At 47.5% G+C, this 24,774-nt stretch overlaps 1 protein-coding gene across 2 annotated transcripts in view; it reads left to right on the top strand.

Moving 5' to 3' along the window:
* LOC137431139 (factor VII-activating protease-like) overlaps positions 1-24,774 on the top strand; it is a 151,543-nt gene that overhangs the window by 71,547 nt on the left and 55,222 nt on the right. For both annotated transcript variants that reach the window (XM_068122118.2, XM_078781531.1), the window contains 2 exons: positions 10,186-10,311; positions 12,653-12,772. In XM_068122118.2, coding sequence (XP_067978219.2) covers positions 10,186-10,311; positions 12,653-12,772 — 246 coding nt within the window. The remainder of the gene's footprint in view (positions 1-10,185; positions 10,312-12,652; positions 12,773-24,774) is intronic.

Below are 24,774 nucleotides of genomic sequence, written 5' to 3'. Positions count from 1 at the left end.
GGGGACCAATTCCATATTAATGCCCATGATTTTGGAATGACATGTTCGATGTTCGGGTGTCCACATACTTTTGGTCATGTGGTGTATCTACAGACTTGGCATTTAATATGGAATTTTTTTTTATGGGGGTGAACTTACTTTTCAAGATGACTTGGAACCAAAAGTTCATTGGAATTATGTTGAAATTATTCTAGATTTTGTTAATGTGACCTTTAAAAGAAACAAAAACCACATTTGACATTTCGAAGCAAATAAATTGATCCTTGAAAGTGATGTAAACTGATATCAAACTCAATTCACGGACAGTACTGTGTTAAACTTCTGTATGTTTTCCAGAAGTATTTCTTTATTTTGCACATTAGCCAATTTTTTTTAAACAAAAACAAAAGTTAAATTACGACTGGGATTACGGACAGTAAAGTTACAGTTCAGTACTTCGTGTAACCCCCACGAGCATTCAGGAGAGCACGTACACGTTGAGGCATGCTAGTCACGAGATTTGCCAAGGTTTGTACAGGAATCGCTTGCCATGCAGTGACAATAGTCTGCTGCAATTCACGCACAGAGGCAGACTGCTGGTCCAATTTGTCGATTTGATGCGTTAATTCTGCCCACAAATTCTCTATCGGATTCATATCCGGGGACATGGCAGGCCACTCCATATGCTCTACACCACGGTCAGCAAGAAAGTGTTGGATTATGCGAGCACGATGAGGCCGTGCATTGTCATATTGGAAGACAAAGTTTCCTCGAAAGGCTGCACAAGCAAGTGGCAGGAATGTTTCTTCCAGAATGGCCCTGTACTAGAACTGGTTCAGGTTTCCATTCAGAACAACCAGGTCAGTTTTTCCCCCTGCATGAAAAGCAGCCCAAACGGTCACCCCACCACCTCCAGCTTGGACTCTTGGCACTATACAATCTTTGTTGTAGGCTTCATGCACTTGTCTGTGCACTCGGACACGGCCATCTTGACGATAGACCATAAATCTAGACTCGTCACTGAAGATCACATGATTCCAGTGTCCTGGCTGCCATTGACGGTGCTCTCTGGCCCACTGCAATCGGCGCTGGTGGTGTTGTCTTGTCAGGCGTGGCTTTCTCAGGGGACGCCTGGCACGATAGCCTGCTTGAACCAGTCATTGGTTGACTCGCCTTCTGGATACAGGCACATTTGTCAGTTGCTGCCACTCAGCCCTAAGCCGATTAGCTGACTTGGTACGGCCATTGCGGACTAACCGGTGCAGCTGGCGATCATCGCTCCTTGTGGTTCTGTGGGGACATCCTGACCTCGGTATTGGAGTAGGGACACTCCTCTGAGCATTTCGTTTCAGGATCTTTGACACCTGACCTTGAGTGATGCCATACTGCCAAGCAATAGCACGCTGATTCATGCCGGAATTTCGTAAAGCCACCACTCCATGACAAACAGCATTGTCGAGTTGACGGACCATCTCCAGAGGAAGCGGCAATAACTATTGTAGACGTGCAGCAGTTGTTTTCCACGAATACAGAACGCAACAACTCTTATATACCTGATTGTGAAGCCAATCGTCAAATGTACCTGCCCGTACATTTTGTCACACCACCTGTGATGTAATCCTGTTATTGACTTCTTGCTGCGACAAACAATCAGTGACATGGCTCTTTTAACAAAGAAATCACCAAAGCGTAAAAGAAACTCACCAGATTGATATACTGAGTTCAGAAAGTAAACCCAGGTCAAGAAAAAAAATAAATTCATATTAAATGCCAAGTCTGTACAATATGAAAACGAAATGTTCAAGGTTTTTAGCCACGTCGCAGACGCTGCTCATAGAGTGCCCTCTGCTGTTGTTGTTGTTGTTGTTGTTCTTCTTCTTCTTCTTCTTGTTCTTGCAGAGAAGACAAAACCTCAAAGCTCCACCCATTCTGGGAACCATAGCTCCACCCATTCTGGGAGAGCCTTCATATAAACAAATATCCACCATTTTATTAACTCGCATAGCTTTGAGGCCTGTTTTGTAGGCCCGTGGTGTCTTCCTCTCTCACACAGTTTTATTTCAAATCAAATTCGATATATCATTTCATTTTTCACAGTCGCTAACATAGTTTTAGACTCGGTTGAAAAAAAACGGGAAGAAAATCCGATGAAAGTTGCCCTTTATAGAACGAAATGAATTATCAAAGGCCTGTAATTTCAAGTCCATTGAGATATTTTTTTTTTAAATCGCGGCATGGTCAGTCATACACCGCCCGAAATAAGAGACGGGAAAATGCCGAGATATATATATTTTGTTTAAATCGCGGCATGGTCAGTCATACACCGCCCGAAATAACAGACGGGAAAATGCCGAGATGAAGGAACTGCGCTCCAACGCGAGTCGAAAGAAATGACGTGACCAAAGACGGAATTCGTCCGAGTTGCTTTATTGAAACAAAACAGCTCAGGTATTCTCACAAGCCCGTTTATCGGGCAACAATATATATACACATTTATGTCGGGAAGTTTGCCCGGCAAAAGCTATACCGGGCATGCCCGGGTATCAAGGGCGAGCCTTGGAAAGGCGAGTCTGGACCTGCCCGGGCGTGTTTGGCTGCGGCCTGGCAAGTCGAGGCTGGGCGTGCCCGGGCGCTCTGGGCGAGCACTGGAAAGGCGATAGCGGGCATGCCCGGACGCTCTGGGCGAGCCCTGGAAAGGCGATAGCGGGCATGCCCGGACGCTCTGGGCGAGCCCTGGAAAGGCGATAGCGGGCATGCCTGGACGCTCTGGGCGAGCCCTGGAAAGGCGAGAGCGGGCATGCCCGGGAAAGACGAGACCGGGCGTGCCCGGGAGGTTCGGGCGTGCCCGGGAACAGTGAGTCCGGGCATGCCCGGGAGAGGCGCGTCTGGCCGTGTTCTGGCCGGTGCAAGGCGATTATGTACATCCAGCGGTAACCGCTACACACGCCCCTCCAGAATCGACCTGTACCGGCAGGGTCAATTTAAGGGGGGTCCGGATGACCCGGCCGAAGCGACCCCTGGAGGGTCGTGGGGAGGGGTCTGACGTGTGGTGGGTGGTCGAGCGGGGGGAACTGTGGACGGGGGGCGGCCTCGCCGCGGAGGAAGGGCCAACCGTGGTGGTCGGTCGACGTCCATGTGCGCCGGTTTGAGGCGGTCCACAGAAATCCGGTCCGGCCGGCCGCCGAAGTCGACAATGAAAGACTTGTCGCCCCGTCGCAGGACCCGGAAGGGCCCGTCGTACGGCGGCCGGAGTGGCCCCCGGTGCGCGTCATGACGCACAAAGACGTACTCCGCTGTGCGAAGCGCCGGGGGGACGTAGGACTGGGGGCCACCGTGGCGGGACGTCGGCACGGGGGCAAATCGTCGGGCGGCCTCCTGGAGGTCCGAGCGCTGGCGAGCGGCGGACCAGGGACTGGTAGCGTCAGGCACGAATTCGCCCGGGACGCGGAGTGGCTGGCCGTAGACGAGCTCGGCGGCGGACGCCTGGAGGTCTTCCTTGGGGGCCGTGCGAAGGCCCAAAAGGACCCACGGCAGCCGGTCGGCCCAACCGTCGTCCTGAAGGCCGGCCATGAGTGCGGCCTTCATGGAGCGGTGAAACCGCTCGCACAACCCATTGGCTTGGGGGTGGTAGGCCGTGGTGCGGTGCAGCGTGACCCCCAACGAATGGGCGACCGCGCCCCAAAGCTCAGACGTGAACTGTGGGCCGCGGTCGGACGAGATGTCCGCTGGTGCGCCGAAGCGCGCGACCCAGGTAGCGATGAACGCCTGCGCCACGTCGGCGGTGGTGGTGGAGGTGAGGGGCACGGCCTCCGGCCACCTGGTGGTCCTGTCCACCATGGTGAGCAGGTGGGTGAACCCCCGCGAGGGGGGCAGGGGACCCACCAGGTCCACGTGGACGTGGTCAAAACGCCGTTCAGGCACGGCGAAAGGTGCCAGCGGGGCCTGGGTGTGGCGGTGGACCTTGGCTCGCTGGCAGGCCGTGCAGGCGTTGGCCCAGTCGCGGATGTTTCGTCGAAGGCCGTGCCAGACGAAATGCGCCGACACCAGCTTCTGAGAAGCTTTCCGGCCCGGGTGAGAAAGGCCGTGGATGGAGGCGAAGATGCGGCGCTGCCAGGAAACGGGCACGATGGGGCGAGGCTGGCCCTGGGAGACGTCGCAGAGCAGGACGGTGCCCGCGAAGGGGATGTCGGCCAGGCGGAGGCCCGTGTCCGCCACGCGGAGTGCCTGCACCGAGGCGTCGGTGGTCTGGTCGGCCGCCATGAGCGTGAAGTCCACGCCGAGGTGGACCGCGTTCGCGCTGGCCTGCGAAAGGCAGTCGGCCACGGCGTTGTCTTTGCCGGCGACGTGCTGGATGTCCGTGGTGAACTCCGACACGGCGGAGAGGTGGCGCTGCTGGCGGGCCGACCACGGCTCCGTGACCTTAGCCATTGCGTAGACCAACGGCTTGTGGTCGACGAAAGCCGTGAACGGGCGGCCCTCCAGGAGGTGTCGGAAATGGCGAACGGCCAGGAATAGCCCGAGCAGCTCACGGTCGAACGTGCTGTAGTTTAACTCGTTCGGCCGGAGTTGCCGGCTGAAAAAAGCGAGTGGCTGCCAAACCCCGTCCACCCATTGCTCATGGACGGCGCCCACCGCGTAGTTGGAGGCGTCCGTAGTGAAGGCGATGGGCGCGTTGAGCACCGGGTGAGCCAGCAGCGTTGCGTCGGCGAGGGCCCGTTTGGCACTGGCGAAGGCCGCGTCCATGGCTGCGGACCAAACAATGTCGTGCTTGGCCGGCTTGCCCCGGAGGGCCTCGTAAAGGGGCCGCATGAGCTGAGCAGCGCGGGGCACGAATCGGTGATAAAAATTCACCATGCCGAGGAACTCTTGGAGGGCCTTGATGGAACGGGGACGCGGGAACGTGGTGATGGCCTCGACCTTGGTCGGCAGCGGCACGGCCCCGGTCTTGGTGATGCGGTGGCCCAAAAAGTCAACGGTCGTCGCGCCGAAGTGGCATTTGACCGGGTTGACAATTAAGCCGTGCTCGCTGAGGCGACCGAACAGTGTTCGGAGGTGGAGGAGGTGCTCGGCACGGGACGTGCTGGCGACGAGGATGTCATCCAGATAGACGAAAAGAAACGGCAGGTCGCGCAGCACGCCGTCCATCAAGCGCTGGAACGCCTGGGCCGCGTTCTTGAGGCCAAACGGCATCCGCAAAAATTCGAACAGGCCGAACGGCGTGATGACGGCCGTCTTCGGGACGTCGGCCGCCCGGACAGGTACCTGGTGGTAGCCCCGTATCAGGTCAATTTTCGAAAAGATGACCCGTCCCGCCAAACGGGCGGAAAAGTCCTGAATATGCGGGATCGGGTACCTGTCGGGGGTGGTAGCGTCATTGAGACGGCGGTAGTCGCCACACGGGCGCCATCCACCCCCCGGCTTTGGCACGATGTGCAGTGGCGAGGCCCACGCGCTATAGGAGCGCCGCACGATGCCGAGGTGCTCCAACGCGTCGAATTCGGCCTTTGCCACGGCGAGCTTGGCTGGGTCGAGGCGGCGGGCCCTGGCGTAGACCGGCGGGCCCGTAGTGGGTATGTGGTGCTCGATCCCGTGCCGCACCGCGACGGCCGAAAACGTCGGCCGCGTGAGGGCCGGGAATTCCACGAGCAGGCGAGCGAACTCGTTCGTTGCCGGGAGGGCGCACGCCAGTTCGGTCGGCGCGGAGCTGCTCATTGTGCACGCCAGGGAGCTGAAGGTCTCGGCGTGGACAAGGCGACGTCGTTTGACGTCGACCAGCAGCCCGTGCGCGCAGAGGAAGTCGGCGCCCAGCAAAGCCACGGGGACGCTGGCGGTAACAAAAGTCCATTGAAAGCGCTGGCTGCCGAAGCAGAGGGTGACGACGCGTGGGCCGAAAGTGCGTATGGCCGAGCCATTAGCAGCGACCAAAGAGGGGCCGCAAAGTGCGTCCAGCCTGTCCTGCTCGGAGGCAGGTATGACGCTCAGTTGGGCGCCGGTGTCGCACAGGAAACGCCGTCCAGACGCTTTGTCCCGAATAAACAGCAAGTTGCCCGAGTGGCCGGCGCTCATGGCTGGGAATGAACGCCGGCCCGGCCGTTTCCCGACCTGCCGAAAGTGCACGGGGGCCGGCACGTCCGAGCCTTGTGTCCGAACCTGGCATGGTAATAACACCACGCCCGGTCAGGTGGAGGCCCCGGCCGTCGTGTCGGAAGCGGGCGGTGCGGCGTGGCGGCCGCCAGTTGCACCGGCAGTTCGGCCTCCAACCGCGCAGGGCGCTCGGGCGTCGTGGGCGTCGACTCGGACGGCGGCGGGCTCCAGGTAACCGCGCCGATGTGCTGGCCCGCCGAGGAGATCTTATCGGCTTCCCTGGCGAGGGCGCGGGAATCCGTGATCAACGTGCCAGCCAGGGCGAGGCGTACCGGGTTAGGCAGCTGACGGAGGAACAGCTCCCGGAACAGGAATGCCGGAGAGTGCTCGCCGAGCAACGAGAGCATATAGTCCATGCGCTCGGACGGGCGCGTGTCGCCGAGCTCGGGCAGGTCAAGCAGGCGCCGTGCGCGTGCTGCCGGTGAGAGGGCGAAAGCGCCGAGGAGGAGCGTCTTCAGCTCGTCGTATTTGTCAGCAGCCGGCGGGTGCTGGAGGAGGCTCAAGGCGCGGGCCGCGGTGGCGGAACCGAGCGCCGCCACAACATGGTGGAAGCGGGTGTCGTCCGCGGTGATGCCTCGCAGGGCGAACTGGGAGTCCGCCTGGGCGAACCAAACAGCCGCGTGAGCCTCCCAGAAGGTAGGCAGTTTAAGCGTCACTGCCGTATCCATGTCGGTAGGTCACCAATGAAGGAACTGCGCTCCAACGCGAGTCGAAAGAAATGACGCGACCAAAGACGGAATTCGTCCGAGTTGCTTTATTGAAACAAAACAGCTCAGGTATTCTCACAAGCCCGTTTATCGGGCAACAATGTATATACACATTTATGTCGGGAAGTTTGCCCGGCAAAAGCTATACCGGGCATGCCCGGGTATCAAGGGCGAGCCTTGGAAAGGCGAGTCTGGACCTGCCCGGGCGTGTTTGGCTGCGGCCTGGCAAGTCGAGGCTGGGCGTGCCCGGGCGCTCTGGGCGAGCACTGGAAAGGCGATAGCGGGCATGCCCGGACGCTCTGGGCGAGCCCTGGAAAGGCGATAGCGGGCATGCCCGGACGCTCTGGGCGAGCCCTGGAAAGGCGATAGCGGGCATGCCCGGACGCTCTGGGCGAGCCCTGGAAAGGCGATAGCGGGCATGCCCGGACGCTCTGGGCGAGCCCTGGAAAGGCGAGAGCGGGCATGCCCGGGAAAGACGAGACCGGGCGTGCCCGGGAGGTTCGGGCGTGCCCGGGAACAGTGAGTCCGGGCATGCACGGGAGAGGCGCGTCTGGCCGTGTTCTGGCCGGTGCAAGGCGATTATGTACATCCAGCGGTAACCGCTACAGAGATATATTAAAAATTCGTCCATTTGATGACAATCGTCACGATGAAATATTTAATTTATACGTCGTCACAATAATGTGGAGAGAGGAGCATAGCTTCGTTCACGTGTCGCCACACACGGGAAATTGCCGAGATTTTTTTTTTTTTTAATCGCGGCATGGTCAGTCATACACCGCCTGAAATAACAGACGGGAAAATGCCGAGATATATTAAAAATTCGTCGCCACACACGGGAAATTGCCGAGATATATTTTCACTTTGCACAAAAATAACATCAAGTAATCGAATCAATAGGAATGTCCTGTGCCTATAACATCGACGTTATAGGCACAGCTGCATCTAGGCATTGTGTAACATCGACGTGGCTTTTGTTTTAATTAAAACTTTTTGTACATGTTTATATAACGCGTACACAAAACTGCATGGACGGATGATCGGTGGGTCGGAGCTCATTTGAATGCCCCCGTCTCCGACCTTGTCAGAGGGGTGAAGGACAAAAGGACTCATGAGTACATGGCATATACTGTCTTGTTCACCTCTCACATAATTGATCTTAATTAATGGGGCAAAAGGTGAACAAGACAGAAGATATTTTAGAATTTCATGTTTTCTTGTTACGTCACCCCAGCTAAGGACAATTGGATTGTTCAAGGCCTGATCTTAACATTCAAGTATCCCTTGATAAGTTGTTCAGGGTGCCAGCAATACATTCACCTACTTTTCGTGAAAGATATCACGGCATTTATAAACATCAACTAGTGCTGTCAGATGGGTCCTCCGGCTTAACGTCCTTCCAATGGAAAGGCACGCATGTTGATGCATTTCAGGTTTCTTCAATTTTTGCACTATAATTCCAGATTTCCTCTATTTCCAAGACCTCTTTACCTCATTTTTTTAGGTCCTGGTATTTGACCATTTTCTTGGTTTCTGAAGCATTTAGCTCAGCCATTGCGAACCAAAGCCTCAATCAACAGTGCCGTCTTTTCCTTTTTGTGTTTGAGCACTATGTCCAGACGCGATGCTCCGCCTGCAATGTCTACACTTGATGGGATCATCTCGTCATGCCTGAGCACTGTGTGCTCATTTTAAAGGATCGGATTTGGTTTGTATTTCCATCATTGTTCTGGAACCGGAATGTTGAAATGTTTACAGATGTGCCAGTGGATTACTTTACAGACGCTGTCATGTCTTTCTGTGTACAACTGTTCTGACATGAGTTTTTTACATCCTGAAAGGAGGTGACTGGTACTTTCTGCTTCCATCCCGCAAAACCTGCATTTGCCCGATTGACTCAATCCCACCATTCTCTTTAAGGCATTAGTGTCGTTCTCCATCCCAACGACTCGTTCTCCATCCCAATTAATTTGACCTCTTCTTAGCCATTCCAATGAGTCTTCCTTATCAATCCCTGGTCTGTCAAGCTCTTTTTTGAATCTTCCTGCTCTTTTTTCATTCTCTCATTTGTCTGAGTATATCTGCTGAAATTATTTTTGAAGTTTTCCTTTTCCTTCTTTGCTATCATTGGGACTGTATTTGTTTCTGTTTCATTTTACTGTGGAGTACCCTGCACCTGTTTTTGGAAGTTTGTAGCTAAATGGATTAAGGATACCTATTCTGATTTGTTGTGTTCTTGCTCGTGTACAAATCTCGATCTCGATTCAAAATTCGATAGTCTGTTGAGCTTTTCACATACTCCACTAGTCCTCCACACACTCCGTTCTGTGATCTAGGTTTAGCTACATCAGACCGCCTCCTCCTTCTCCTCTCGGCAAGTAAAACCCCGGAAAGCATTGGTTTTTGTAGAATATCTTATGAAAAGCTAGAAGTTTCCTTGTTTTGGTGTCTAAGTTGTTGATCTCTGATTGTGGCCAGTTTATAATTACACGGCTATACTGGAATACCGGTACTGCAAGTTGGTTTATAGCTTTGAGTTTGTTCATTGGAGAGAGAGCTGATTTCAGAAGTAGTCTTATTCTGCTTATCAGATAGAAATGTGCGTTTGGCACATTTATCAAGAACAAATTCCATTTGAATGTCCTCCAAGTAGCGCTTTACTAGTTTCAGTTGATCTGCCAATTTGTCATCATTCGGTGCGAACAGTTTTCGATCATCCATGTACAATAGATGTGTCACCTTTCTAGATTCTTTGGTCATTTTTCTGTGGCACGTTACATTGTATATGTGTCATTGTTCATTGATGAGGTTACTCAGTGGGTCCAGAGCCAGACAAAACATGAGGGGGAAAAGGCTGTCACCTTGTAAGCAACCACGTCGTATCTTTACCCCTGGGATTTAAATTTTCCATTCCAAATGTGGTAGTATCAGCGTTGTATTCCAGTGTGCCATTGCTTTCTCTATCAGTGTTACTATTTGGGGGTTAACTTTGTATACCTGCATGCATTTTATAATCCATGCATGTGGGACACTATCAAAGGCTTTTTTGTAATCTACCCAGGCTGTGGATAAGTTGGTTTGTCGAAGCTTGCAGTTTTCGAGTATGGTCTTGTTTAATAACAAATGGTCTATCGTTCCCTAGCACCCTCTCTTACATCCTTTCTGTTCTGTGTCTAAAACTCCTTGTTGAGTGTCACTCCAGTGTGTATAAAAAGATGATTATATATCCATGATGCATGCTGCTGTTCATAACCAAACAAGGGCAATTCTCATTCGATTCGACATTGAGACATTGAGAAGATTAATGAAAAATATTCTTAAAACTTTTTTTTAACATTCCCTCATTTTCTTGCAGATCCCTGTGATGCAAACCCATGTCTTCATCAGGGAGTGTGCACTTCCGTGTACAACGAGTATTCTTGGACTTTCCAAAAATCGTGCACTTGCCACAGTCCTTACCACGGAAAGCATTGCCAGAAAGGTAGGTTTTGTCTTCAGAATTTAGGATAAATTTAGGATAAAATTTTTTCGTGGAGTTATACCCTTTTTGAAAATATCACATATCATACATGGGTCCTAGGTGTTGGGCCTGGTGTTGGGCTAGCGGCTAGGGTGCCGGCTTAGGATCCTAGGATCCTGGGTTCGAATCCTGGTCGATCGCTGAATTAACGCCAGGGGGGTTGACTCAGCCTGTCATCCTTCCGAGGTCGGCAAATTGAGTACCAATTCACTGGTAATTCCCCGTTTGTCGTTAAAGGCGGCAAAAAGGGTTGGCGTCAGGAAGGGCATCCGGCCGTAAAACATTGCTTCAAAAAGGGGACCAAAAAAAACAACAACAACCACGGTTCCCGAAAAAGGCCAACCCCCGCTTTGCGGGGGAAAATGGCCTCAAAAGGTGGTTATATTATATTTATATACATGGGTCAGTTTTTCAGACTTTTTCTCCTTACCCTTCAACATATTTAACTGAAACTTGGTGCATGGCTTTATAATCTATCTATAATTCCAGTAATCTCTGTGTGTGTGTGTGTCTGTCTGTGTGTTTGTTTGTCTGTGACCGCTGTTTCTCGACAACCACGGGTCCGATATACTTGAAACTTGCCAGGTATATTGCTGGGGACCCGAGGATGTGCCTTTTCAAGGTTTCATATTAATCGGACAATTACTTACCGAGATATGTCCAAAAAACGCTTCAACCAATCAGAGAGCAGCGAGCTATCACGTGTGCCGAACGTGGCGATCAGACTCTGCCTCGGACGGCACATTTGACAGCGTATTCATTTATTTCACGTTGGAAAACTATGTTGCCGTTAAACTATGTTTTAAAACGAATTCAAACTGCGATTAAATTAAAACGATTCATCCTAACTGCGATTTGCGAACTTCCGGACAGTGACGACTGTCCGGCAGCACGCTTTCCGGCATCCAATCACAGAACGCTTTGTTGCGTAGGCGTGGCCGATGTGAGACGAGCGGAGCTGAGCGCGTTACGAGCTGACCGCCATTACGGTACGTAATTCGATTTCTTATGCGCATTATTTCTCCCAATTCATTCATCTCCCAATTTCTCCCAATTCAATTCGTATCACTAATAAAAACGAATTTGCGATTCATTCGCTTTCCTGCGCGTTTGTGCACGCGATGGCGATTGCTTTACCAAACTCCGGAAGCCGTTCGCTTTGGACCAAACCATTGCATGAGGGGGGGGTTCTGTGGTCGTTGCGAATGGACCAAACCATTCATGTAAATAGAGGGGGGGGATTGTCACTGTACTCGCAAGCCGTTCGCCGTTCGCTTTGGCGTTGCGAATGAACCAAACCATTTCATGTAAATAGAGGGGGGGGGGATATAATTTTAGATAGATATATAGTACGGGCATATATATAGTACGGGCATGCCCTAGTGATAATAATTAACAGAAACGTCAACTTATTATGTAGTTTTGCAAACCTAAAACAAGAAAGCATCAGAAAATGCAAAGCCTGTCCACGTCCGTTTGTATTCAGACGTCTTCGTCTTCTTCGATCTGCTCAAAATAACGAAAGCAGTTTAAAAAAAATACAAAATGAAAATTGATGATTTTATGCAGCCCTGACCTTTGAGCTTTAGATCTAAAAAATAATCAGCTTCTAGCTTTTGATTGGTAAACCAATTCTGTGACCTAATATGCAAATTCTTAAAACTTCAGGTCAATTGGATGAAAATTGACGATTTTATGCAACCTTGACCTTTTCATCAAGAAAAAAAACAATTGACTCCTACCTTTTCATTAGTGAACTAATTCAGTGAACTGATTTGCAAATTCTTTAAATTTCAAGTCAGTCGGGTGAAAATTAGTGATTTATACGCAACCTTCACTTTTTGATCTAAATAAAACAATCAGTTTCTAGCTTTTGATTGGTGAACCAATTCAATGATCCAATATACAAATTCTTAAAATTTCAGATCAGATGAAAATTGATTATTTTAGGTTATGCTGACCTTTGACCTTTTGACAAAAATTTTAATGTCTTCTCCATATTATCATAATAAAGCTTTGGTGAAAATTTGATGACAAAACTCAAATGGTAAAAAAGTTATGGCCTGGACAGACACACGCACAGACAGTCAGACACACAGAAGTGATTACAAAACCCCATTGATTGCTTGGAAATTGCTCACAATTGCTGATTGCTTGGAACAAGAACATTCATTGGGACCTGTAGGGGACATCTATTACAAAGCAATTCTCCTTCTTTCTACTTTTGAGATGCCGGTACTTTTGACCTTTTCCAATTTTGTTTTATTGTGTCCCTTCTCTGTGACCCCACCAATCCATCTAGTGAAAAACCCATGTCGGACAAGGAAATGTCGCAATGGAGGAATATGCATCATCAAGAAGGGTGGACAGCGCTCCAAGTGCCGCTGCTCACACCCCTTCTATGGGAAGAAATGCAACAAAGGTGGATTTTCTTTGTACATGTCCTCAGTTCATTAAACCACAAGCCTTGTCCACCACCTATAGTACACATTAAATAAAGTAAGCAAACCGCATGCGATGATGGCCAAGGTTGTGCAAGATATTCACATTTCCTTTACACCTGCACCTCTGCAGACATCAGTCACTGTAAATACAGCGGAAACTTATTTTACAATGTTGTTATTATTAGCCATCTATTTATTATGTATGCAAATATGTAAGAGTCCTCCTCCCGACATCCACAACCAAGTATATTGGTTCGTCTGGTCTTGTGCGTTATTCTGTCTGTCTTTCTGTTGCCTACATGTCACAATTTTAATCCGATCTTCATGAAACCTCACCAAATGGTAGAGTTTCTCATAAGGAAGAAGTCTATTGATTTTGAAGTCAAAGGTCATCTTGAGGTCAGGTTTCTAAAATTGTCATTTTCATCCGATTCACTTGAAAGTTGAATAGCATTTGCACATTGAGTCAGTAAATTGGGAAAGCAACTATTTTTGAGGTCAAAAGGTCAAAGGTGAATTCAAGGTCAAACATCTAAAATCATCGATTTTCATCTGAAAAATCGTCGCTTTTCATCCTATTAACTTAGACATTAAACAGCATTTGCATAGTGCATCACTGAATTGGGAAAACAACTATTTTTGAGGTCAAAAGGTCAAAGATCAACTCAAGGTCAAACTACTAAAATCTATTTTCATTTGAAAAATAATAAATAAAATCTGATTGAACAAAGCTTTGATGAAGATGTTCAATTGAAATCTTAAAGAAATGGACAATTTGATGTATCCATGGCAACCTTTTTTTGGGCGGTGGGTGGATTTTGCAAGTATCGTGCTCTGCACGACGTCTTTATTGTTTTGGATCTTGATTTGTGTGTCATGAAGACAAAAGTACAGTACAACATTATGAGAGATTATAAAGGTGGATTGCCATACATCCAATGTATTGCCAATCAAAAGCATCCACTGTGACGTTGCCCGAGTTACGACCACCAGTATTGTCCCAGCAACTGGTAATATTATTTATTGGTGGAGTTCAATACAAAGAGTGCCAGCAATGACTCGCTGAGACCGTCACACTTCTGGTTTCAGAGCTTAAAAATGGCATTTTAAAGTCTCCGCATGAAAGAAGGCCATTGTTTTTTGTACCACCATTACCCAATGGAGGCGACTGGCAGTGGTTAATAATTTGCTTAGGGGAAATTAAAATGCAGACCAACGGTTAGACTCCAGCATCTATAGCTTACATCTCCACAGGATTCAACTCTTAATGTGGTAACAAATCAACTTGGCGTGGTTATGATTAACTGTGAAATGAATCGCTCGTGAAAGAACAAAAGCTGCACCAGCATGGAATGAGAAAAATGCTTACATGAGCAAAACAATTTTGTCTAAATGGGGTCTGGGGCCAGATAAGTTTAAACAACCCTGGCATGTGTGCATGTGTGTGTGTATGTATGTATATATACACAGACTCGGCATTTAATATGGAATTTTTTTTTTTTTCTTGACTTGGGTTTACTTTCTGAACTCGGTATATCAATCTGGTGAGTTTCTTTTACGCTTCAGTGATTTCTTTGTTAAAAGAACCATGTCACTGATTGTCTGTCGCAGCAAGAAGTCAATAACAGGATTATATCACAGGTGGCGTGACAAAATGTACGTACAGGTACATTTGACGATTGGCTTCACAATCGGGTATATAAGGGTTGTTGCGTTCTGTATTAGTGGAAAACAACTGCTGCACATCTACAAAAGTTATTGCCGCTTCCCCTGGAGATGGTCCGTCAACTCGACAATGCTGTTTGTCATTTAGTGGTGGCTTTACGAAATTCCGGCATGAAACAGCGTGCTATTGCTCGGCAGTATGGCATCACTCAAGGTCAGGTGTCAAAGATCCTGAAACGAAATGCTCAGAGGAGTGTCCCTACTCCAATACCGAGGTCAGGATGTCCCCACAGAACCACAAGGAGCGATGATCGCCAGCTGCACCGGTTAGTCCGCAATGGCCGTACCAAGTCAGCTAATCGGCTTAGGGCTGAGTGGCAGCAACTGACAAATGTGCCTGTATCCAGAAGGCTAGTCAACCAACGACTGGTTCAAGCAGGCTATCGTGCCAGGCGTCCCCTGAGAAAGCCACGTCTGACCAGACAACACCACCAGCGCCGATTGCAGTGGGCCAGAGAGCACCGCCAATGGCAGCCAGGACACTGGAATCATGTGATCTTCAGTGAAAAGTCTAGATTTCTGGTCTATCGTCAATATGGCCACGTCCGAGTGCGCAGACAAGTGCATGAAGCCTACAACGAAGATTGTATAGTGCCAAGAGTCCAAGCTGGAGGTGGTGGGGTGACCGTTTGGGCTGCTTTTCATGCAGGGGGCAAAACTGACCTGGTTGTTCTGAATGGAAACCTGAACCAGTTCAAGCACAGGGCCATTCTGGAAGAAACATTGCTTCCATTTGTTCGTGCAGCCTTTCGAGGAAACTTTGTCTTCCAAGATGACAATGCACTGCCTCATCGTGGTCGCATGATCCAACACTTTCTTGCTGACCGTGGAGTAGAGCATATGGAGTGGCCTGCCATGTCCCCGGATATGAATCCGATAGAGAACTTGTGGGCAGAATTAACGCGTCAAATCGACAACTTGGACCAGCAGCCTGCCTCTGTGCATGAATTGCAGCAGGCTATTGTCACTGCATGGCAAGCGATTCCTGTCCAAACCTTGGCAAATCTCGTGAACAGCATGCCTCGACGTGTACATGCTCTCCTGAATGCTCGTGGGGGTTACACGAAGTACTGAACTGTAATTTTACTGTCCGTAATCTCAGTCGTAATTTAACTTTTGTTTTTGTTTAAAAAAAATTTGGGCTAATGTGCAAAATAAAGAGATACTTCTGGAAAACGCACAGAAGTTTAACACAGTACTGTCCGTGAATTGAGTTCGATATCAGTTTACATCACTTTCAAGGATGAATTTATTTGCTTCGAAATGTCAAATGTGGTTTTTGTTTCTTTTAAAGGTCACATTAACAAAATCTACAATAATTTCAATATAATTCCAATGAACTTTTGTTTTTAAGTCATCTTGAAAAGTAAGTTCAACCCCACAAAAAAAATATTCCATATTAAATGCCAAGTCTGTATATATATATATATATGTATATATATATATATATATATATATATATATATATATATATATATATATATATATATATATAATCTCCCAAGACACAATCACGTTTCTCACCCATAATTAGAGGGTATAACTAGTCCGCTCTCACCAAATCAAATACCCAGGTGTCTAGGATTATCAAATAGATGAACTCCCAAGCTCTTCTAGCCAAAGAAAGCTGCATAAAGCAACTAAGAAAGGCGACACAAGGTAAACCCTTTGCTGTTTCAAACCCTACCTGAGTTCCTCTACAGCTGCAGACATTTACAAATAGTACATACATGAGACGTACAATCGTACATACATAAGATGTGATTGTGTCTCGTTATTTATATGTTAATTGTTGTTGACATTGCACGGGGTACATGTATGGGAGCCTCGGTGGTGCACGTTTCTGCCTACGCTGTCGCTGATGGATTCACCATTAAGCGATAAAACCAGTCCGGCAGCAGCTGAAGGGGTGGGTACCATTGGGATTCTCATGTATATACTACTTATGAATGTCTGCGGCTGTAGAAGAACCCAGATATGGTTTGAAATAGCAAAGAGTCCTTGTGTAGCTTTTCTTGGTTGCTTTATGCATCTTTCTTTGGCTGGAAGGGCAGGGGTATATATATATATATATATATATATATATATATATATATGTATATATATATATATGTATATATATATATATATATATATATATATATATATATATATATATATATATATATATATACATATATATATATTGTCGTGTCGCCCAGCAATTAAGACCACTGGGTGACAAATGGCCATTCGTTTTTAACTCCGAGGCGGCAGCCCGAAAATTGGCGGTACTTTTTGGCGCATGCGGGATGGAAGGAAACAAAGAGTTTACTTGGCGAAACACACAGGTTTATTCTCGAACCCACAACGAATAAACGAACACAAGGAAATTCAACAATAATTGGTTAATGAAAATAAATGCAAGGTGAAATAAAGGTCGAGGTCAAATAAATCCAATTCTGAGAGACCCTCCACACTAACTCAAAAACAGACAAGGGGAAAGATAAAATAAAAGAACATCCACCATTTATGCTGGCACTCAGCTTTGCGTACAGAAATTTATGAGACTGATGGTCGTCGAAACTCGAAGTTTTTAGCGTAAGTTAGCGTAAACTCACGGGAAGCGCATAAGATGGCGCGGAGTCCCTCTCCGCGGCTCCACGAACGTGTGGTAATTTGTGCGGGCGGTCCCCTTTCGCTCTTCACTCTGTCCGAAACGCCAAGAGCCCCACAAAACACCGCAAACACCCCTTCTTCATGATCAAAATTGTCGACACCTTTCTCTCTCTCTCTCTCAGCACCAGGTCCACACACACCAAATGACGCCACCTTCCTCCTCAATCGTACAATAAGAGCACTACTAAGCAAGAACCAAGAGACGTGCTCTTCTTCCTCTAGTTTCTGTCGAAGCTTCTCGCTCTGACGTCACACTGACCAATGGCCGAGCTCTGTCGAATCACCCCATGTCTCCTCGGCCAATGACGAAGCTCGGAGCGTGGCCTGCCGGTTACGATCTCCTCATGCAGGCAGGGATTATCCCGATCAGGATCTGTGTCTGTGTCCCTCAACATCGACGGTATCCCAGTATCCACCTCCCCTCACATCCGGAATCTTGGCGTCATCTTTGACCAAACCCTTTCCTTCGACAAATACACTAAACAGATCACAAAGTCAGCCTTCTTTCACCTGAAAAACATTGCCCGTCTCCGCTCATCCCTCTCCTCCACGGCTGCAGAAACCCTCATCCACGCCTTCATCACCTCCCGTCTGGACTACTGCAATAGCCTCCTCTATGGTTCACCCTCAAAAATCACCAATAAACTCCAATACATTCAGAACTCCGCTGCCCGTCTACTCACCCATTCCCGGACCCGTGACCACATCACCCCCATCCTTTACAAGCTTCACTGGCTCCCCATCCCCCAGAGAATCCAGTACAAAATCCTCCTCTTGACATACAAAGCCCTCCATAACCTGGCCCCATCCTACCTGGCTGACCTCCTCTCCAGACACACTCCCACCCGCAACCTCCGCTCTGCTGGTACCAACCTCCTGACCCCCTCCATCCGGACCAAATTCAGATCCTGGGGGGACAGGGCCTTCTCCATCGCTGCTCCCACCCTCTGGAACTCACTACCTCACACCATCAGAGACTCCTCCTCACTCACCACATTCAAAACATCACTAAAGACCCACCTGTTCAACACTGCATTCAACATTCAACCCACAGCATTTAACCCCTGACTATCTCTTCTCCTTCTCCCTCCTTTTGCTTTAAATATTTCCCTATTGATTCTTGTCTTTTTGCAATTGTTGTTTTCATGTATTGTTATGCATTATGTTTGCCACTCTGTCAAAGCGCCTTTGGGCTTCTGGAAAAGCGCTATACAAAATAAATGAATTATTATTATTATTATTATTCTGTCGGCAGTTATGTCGGTTATTGTTGGTTAATGGGGGTGATTGCATCGCTGGTCTTGTAAATGTAAAAACGTATGGGAAAAACCACACACGGCAATCACATACTGGGACCCCAAAAGGTTCCGCAGAAAGTTTTGTGGGGCTAGCCCCAAAACAGAGGAAGTAGTTCGGGGACAGACTGAGGAAGTAAACAAACCTGATTATATCGATATGCTGTTTCAAACCCGCATTGGGCTCCTCCTCAGCTACAGACATTTTAAATTTTGTACATGACTCCTTTCCTATTCCATCTCCAGGCGCTGCATGCCATCATCGACGGGCACCGAAGGGGGCCCGGCAATGACATGTGCTGAAAGGGAGTACTTAGTTCACACTCTTTATTCGTTTTTACCTCCGCCACCAAAGGTGGATGGAGGTTATGTTTTCTCCTCTGTCTGTCTGTTTGTCTGTCTGCTTGTTTGTTTGTGAACAAGATATCTCAAAAAGTTGTGGACAGATTTGGACAAAATTTGGCAGAGGAGGTAGTGTATGTGACAAGGATGAAATGAATAGATTTTGGTGAAGATCCGGATTCGGATCCGGCTCGTAGAATTTTTAAGTGATTCTTCACCATTGGGAGATGGGTCCAAAAACTATACATAGCAGGATATCTCAAAAAGTTATGGACGGATCTGGACGAAACGTGGTGGAGAGGTTGGGTGTGTGACAAGGAAGAATTGGTTCAATTTTGGTGAAGATCCAGATCCGGATCCAGCCAGTAAAATTTTAATGTGATTCTTCACCATTGAGAGATCGGGTGAAAAGCGTATATATAACATGATATTAAAAAAAGTTATGGACGAGTTATGACTAAACTTGGTGGACAAATTGGTTAGGTGACAAGAACAAGCCGATTAGATTTTGGTTCAGGTCTGAATCCATATCCGGCCTATCAGTGGATACAAAACATAAACTGTTCAGCCTGGCGGAGGTATGTGCTCTACTGAGTGCCGTTCTAGTCTTGTTTGTTTGTTACTTGCAAAATCGAAGATTTTTAAAGTATATTGGTCGGTTGCGTTTGTGGTTCTGTCTGTTTGTTACTTGCCGGAAAAAATGCCGGCAAGTATGTTGGTTGGTTGGTTGGTTTGTCTGTCTGTTTGTTTGTGCGCAGTACTCCATCTACATCGTTGCACAGAGCATCGCCAAACTTTACACACATATTTGTCTTGCCCTGGAATAGACTGTGCCCAATTTTTAACTCTCTAGGCCCAAGGTCAAGCTCAAGGTCACCCAAAACGTGAAATCAGGGGGGTCGACTTTTCATTTAAAATATATTTCAAACCACTATAACTCTAAAAGTACAAGAGATATGCATACACTTACTGTTACTGACATATAGGAAGTCACACACGACATTTAATTTCGCACCATGACCTTTGACCTTGAGTGACCTTGCAAGGTCAAACTCAAGGTCAAATTTTTTTTTTTTACTAATAACTCTGTCAAACATTATCCGATTCCCTTCTAACGAATACCCCTGAAAAAAAGTACATTCTGGCAAGTCCTCGGTCTCTGACCGATTTCTAGTCTGTTTGTCTGTCTGTTTGTTTGTTTGTCACCGGTCTACAGTACACAATTCTCAACCTTTCATCACAAAACTTCATCAAATAGTAGAGTTGGTCATAAGCAAGAAGCCTATTGTTTTTGGGGTCAAAAGGTCAACATAGGCCAAAGGTCACCAACTTTGACAAATTTCTAAAATCCTCAATTTTCATCCAATTGACTTGAAATTTGAAGAGGACTTGCATATCTGGTCACTGAATTTAACCACCAAGTATTTTTAAGGTCAACATAGGCCGAATTTCTAAAATCCTCAATTTTCATCCAATTGACAGGAAATTTGAAGAGCATTTGCATATCTGGTCACTGAATTCAACCACAATCAACCACAAATTATATTTTAGGTGAACATAGACGAAAAGGTCAACATAGGCCAAATTTCTAAAATCTTAGGCACAATAGTAATCATGTGCTTTGGCAAAAACGTATTTTTTATTTTTTGATTAATCAATTAATATATTGATTACTTCATTATTATCGATTTATTACGTACTTATTTCTTTCTTTCTCATCTGGGCGATATCACCGGCACCTTTTGAGCAAGGACGCTGATATTTGGACATGGCAGTGAACAAGTGATTTGGCTATAAAGGATATTTCTGATTTATTGACAAATCAATGAATTATTTATTGATTAATCATTTAATTCTTTCGGTTACTTAATTTTTAAAATTAATTTTCAAAATGTTACAGCTTCGGATGAAACACTGGTGGTTTGGGGTATTCCATTAGCCAATTGATTAAGAAATTAATTATTTTACGATTACTGTTTATTGATTTTAATTACGCAATTAATCAATCAATTATTGTACACCTCTCCCTCACAATACAGTCTCTATTTGCTGCACGGCGGTATCACACCATGTGCTGGAGGATATGTTATTTATTTGGCATTGGGGTGGTGTACTTTGAATGTATCTGTACTTGTTTCTTTTTTTATGCCTCCGCCCCCGAAAGCATTATATTTTTGGGCTGTCCGTCCGTCCATACGGGCTAAACTTCGTTTTTCTCAACAACCACATGGCTGATTGAGACGAAACTTTCAGGTTAGTTGTGACACCTATGTAGAATGTAATTATCATAATTGTGACGTCATAGGTCACGTGGTATGGCAACCATCTTGGATTAAACGCAAATAATTAGAATTTTATTTCTCAGAAACCGCTGAATGGAAAAATTTGAAACTTGGCACATTGTCAAGTACTCCCAATGGGGAACAAAAGCATGATAATGATGACATCATAGGTGAAGTGGTATACCAGCCAAAAATGTTTTAATCGAATTCCTTATCTTACTATAATTCACCAAATGTCTGTCCATTCCCAGGTACCGCAAAAACGGCTGAATCGATCACAACGAAATTTTGGGTGGGTAATCCTGGAACCCCCTGGAGTAAAATAGGCTACCGTATATTGTTTTTCCAATTTTCCAGTTTTTTCCAAACACGATGGAATAATATTTACCGATATAAACAGTGATGTGGCTTTTATTGATATTCTGCAAATACTGTTTAGATTTTGATGAATTGCGTGTGATATGATTTAACTTATCTATATATATAAAGCAGTAAAGTATGTTTGTTTGTTTGTCCTCTTATAACTCGAGAACTACTCATCGCAGAGCAAAACCAAAGGCATATTCGGAATCAGTACGTCTCAGAGCAACTACAGCACACCTTAAAATTAAAAAAACATCGTGTTTTAAAATTATGACGTCATCAGCATATTTCGGAACGTTAATTTTTCAACTTCATATTCGGAATCAGTACGTCCCAGAGAAACTACAGCACACCTTAAATGTTTTAAAAACCTTCGGGTTTTAAAATTATGACGTCATCAGCGTATTTCGTAACGTTAATTTTTCAACTTTGACGACAATGACTTCCGACTTCCGGGTTCGGAATGCGGGACCAATGCCATTTGACAGGGAATAAAAAATAAATGCGACATTCAATTGACGACAATGACTTCCGACTTGACTCCCCCCTCCCCCTCCCCTCCCCCTCCCCCTCCCCCTCCCCTCCCCCTCCCCCCTCCACCCGACCCCCTCCCCTTCTCCCCTCCCCCTCCCCCTCCCCGTCCCCCTCCCCCCTCCCCCCTCCCCTCCACCTCCCCCCTCCCCTCCCACCTCCCCCCTCCACTCTCCCTCCCCTCCCCCCTCCCCTCCCCCTCCCCCCTCCCCCTACCCACTCCCCTTCTCTTCTCCCCCCTCCCCCTTCCCCCTGCCCCTTCCCCCTCCCCTCACCCCTTCCCCTTCTCCCCTCCCCCTCCCCCTCCCCCCTCTCCCTCCCCTCCTCCCCCTTCCCCTCCTCCCCCTTCCCCTCCACCTCCCCCTCCACTCCCCCTCCCTCCTCCCCCTCCCATCCCTCCCCCTCCCCCTCCCCATCCCCCCCCTCTTCACCCTCTCCTCCTCCCCCTCTCCCCCCCTCTTCTCCCCTCCCCACCCTCTCCTCCCCTCCTCCCCCATTCCCCCTCCCCTCCCTTCCCCGGGTACTTCTGCTAGTATTTATATATATCGTTTAAAATTAAAAAGCCTTCAATTTCTGATATTTTGCCTTTTCATTTGGCCTCCCAATTGAAGCTGGCAAGGGGCAGGTACCATTGCTAGTACTAAAAATCTGAAATTGCATGCACATGATCTATGACCCATTTGTGTTGAAATATTACATTTACGACATCATAGGTCACATGGTTTGGCAGCCATATTGAATTAAACCGAAAACCTTAAAAACACATCTTCTCCCAAACCACCAAATCGATTGACTCGAAACTTTACGTGTCATTGACTAGGCATGGTGATTAAAAGTTGATCACAGAAATATATTTGGTCACATGGTGTGGCAGCTATATTGGATTGAAGGAAAATATTAAATAATTATATCTCTTAAACCGCTTACCCTATCGACGCTAAATTTTACAAATATCATCTAACACAACTGTTGCATATAGCTTGAAACTGATGATGTCGTAGCTCACGTGGTTTGGCAGCCATCTTGCATAGAAAAATGAACCTTATCCGATCAGGAAACTTCACAAATGTGATCCCCGAAACATACTGTTATGAAAATTAGGGGTAGAGGAATATCTAGATCCAGGTAGATCTGCATAGGTAGGTGTCTGGCTGTCATGGTAGCGAATCTAGATGTAATAAGTTCTGTAGCCCGAATGTCGGATTAAGCTTGTATCTTCGTCCCTGTTACGAGGGGGCGTGGCATGCTAATTAGTACAGGGATTATGGGTAAAATTCCCTTGTGTGTCGTTCCCTCTGTGAGTATCCCAGTGTCCCTTATGGCAATACATCCCATAGACATTAGATAGGCCCATTAGTGCACCACACATTAAATAATTCCCCCACCGCTACAATGACTTTGGAAGAGCCAACAGGCAGCAGCCACGCAGTACGCCACCATGGGTGACAAACATCGTGCCAGGCAGGCTGGGAGCCACACCCAGGAGAACGTGTAATTGGTCGGGGAAGGGACAAAAAGCTTCCCCGTGATTGGAGGGTAAGAAAGGTAAAGGAGCGGCACACTGATTGGCCACCGACCGTTGACACCTCGGCCAATCAGTGCGGAAGGCGCGAACATTCGGCCAATCAGTGCAGAAGGCGCAAAACGACTACTTCGAAGCAGGTCGCTGATTGAAGGACAAGCGCCGGTGACGTCGGGAGGCGCGAAAGACCACCAAGAAACGAGGCACTGGTTGGGATGAGAGGAGGGCTGACGTCACACCGCGAGTGACAAAACGACTCGCTTGCCGGCATTTTCTCTCTTCCCTCTCTTCTCTTCCCTTGGCCTCTTGCTCCTGACTGTCCCTTCGCGCTGGGCCTTCTTTTGCTTCGGACCTGGTGGAGGAACGAGCATGTCGAAAGACGGTGGAGAGAAGGAACGCTGTCGATTCTCTTCCTTGCGTTGGTGTGTGAACGAAAAGCGGGGCTTGCGTTGGAGCGCTGACGAGCAGGCACGCCGAGGGCCAGGCAGTTTGCGCCAACCGGAGCTGCGTCGGACGATGCGCTCAAGCCAGACGATCCCAATCACTGCCAGACGGAGATAAGCTCGCATTCACAAATACACGACGCGACATTTATTTTATTCATTCTCCCTTTGTCTCGTATTTGAAGTCTGTGTGGGGACGTCCCAATTTAGAATTAGTTGCTTCTGTCGCGTTTCCTTTGTATCGGGTTCCGTGTAATAAACCTGTTTATTTTTATACATTTTACCTCCACGTTCGTTTGAGTTATTAATTTGCAAGGTTGAAGACTGCTCGGATCGCGTCAGGTAAGAGCTCGCTGCTTCTTCCTCTTCCTTCTTCCTCCCGTGCTTGCATCGTCAAATCCGCAATTGCTCGTCGCCTCGGAGGCTCGTTCAGGCTATCTGCGATCCCACGGTCTTAACAAAGAGGGGATTCGTGCGACAATACATATGTAGAGTGTACATTTTTAAAGGTCATATGTCACGTGTTGTGGCAGCCATATTAGCTTGAAAGCCAATTTTTTTTTTTAATCCCTTCTCTGAAACCGCTTCACCAATCGATGTGAAACCTACCATGGCTGGTGAAAATGTGATAATTGAAAACAGCTGAAGGGATTTAAATCAAACTTGTTTATTTTTAGGACAGTGAACGAGGGCATCTACCCGTTGTGGGACTATACGGAGGCATATTGGCGACACAGTCGCATTGCTCTAGTTTGGTATACAAAGCCAAGGCTTGTGGAAGAGCTTGTGCACTGAACTGATCCGGACGTAACAGGACAA

This window comes from Myxine glutinosa, chromosome 7 (genome assembly GCF_964187855.1).
Source record: "Myxine glutinosa chromosome 7, kmMyxGlut1.1, whole genome shotgun sequence".
In the NCBI taxonomy this organism is placed as follows: Eukaryota; Metazoa; Chordata; class Myxini; order Myxiniformes; family Myxinidae; genus Myxine; species Myxine glutinosa.
This window is presented reverse-complemented; position numbering and strand designations above follow the sequence as displayed.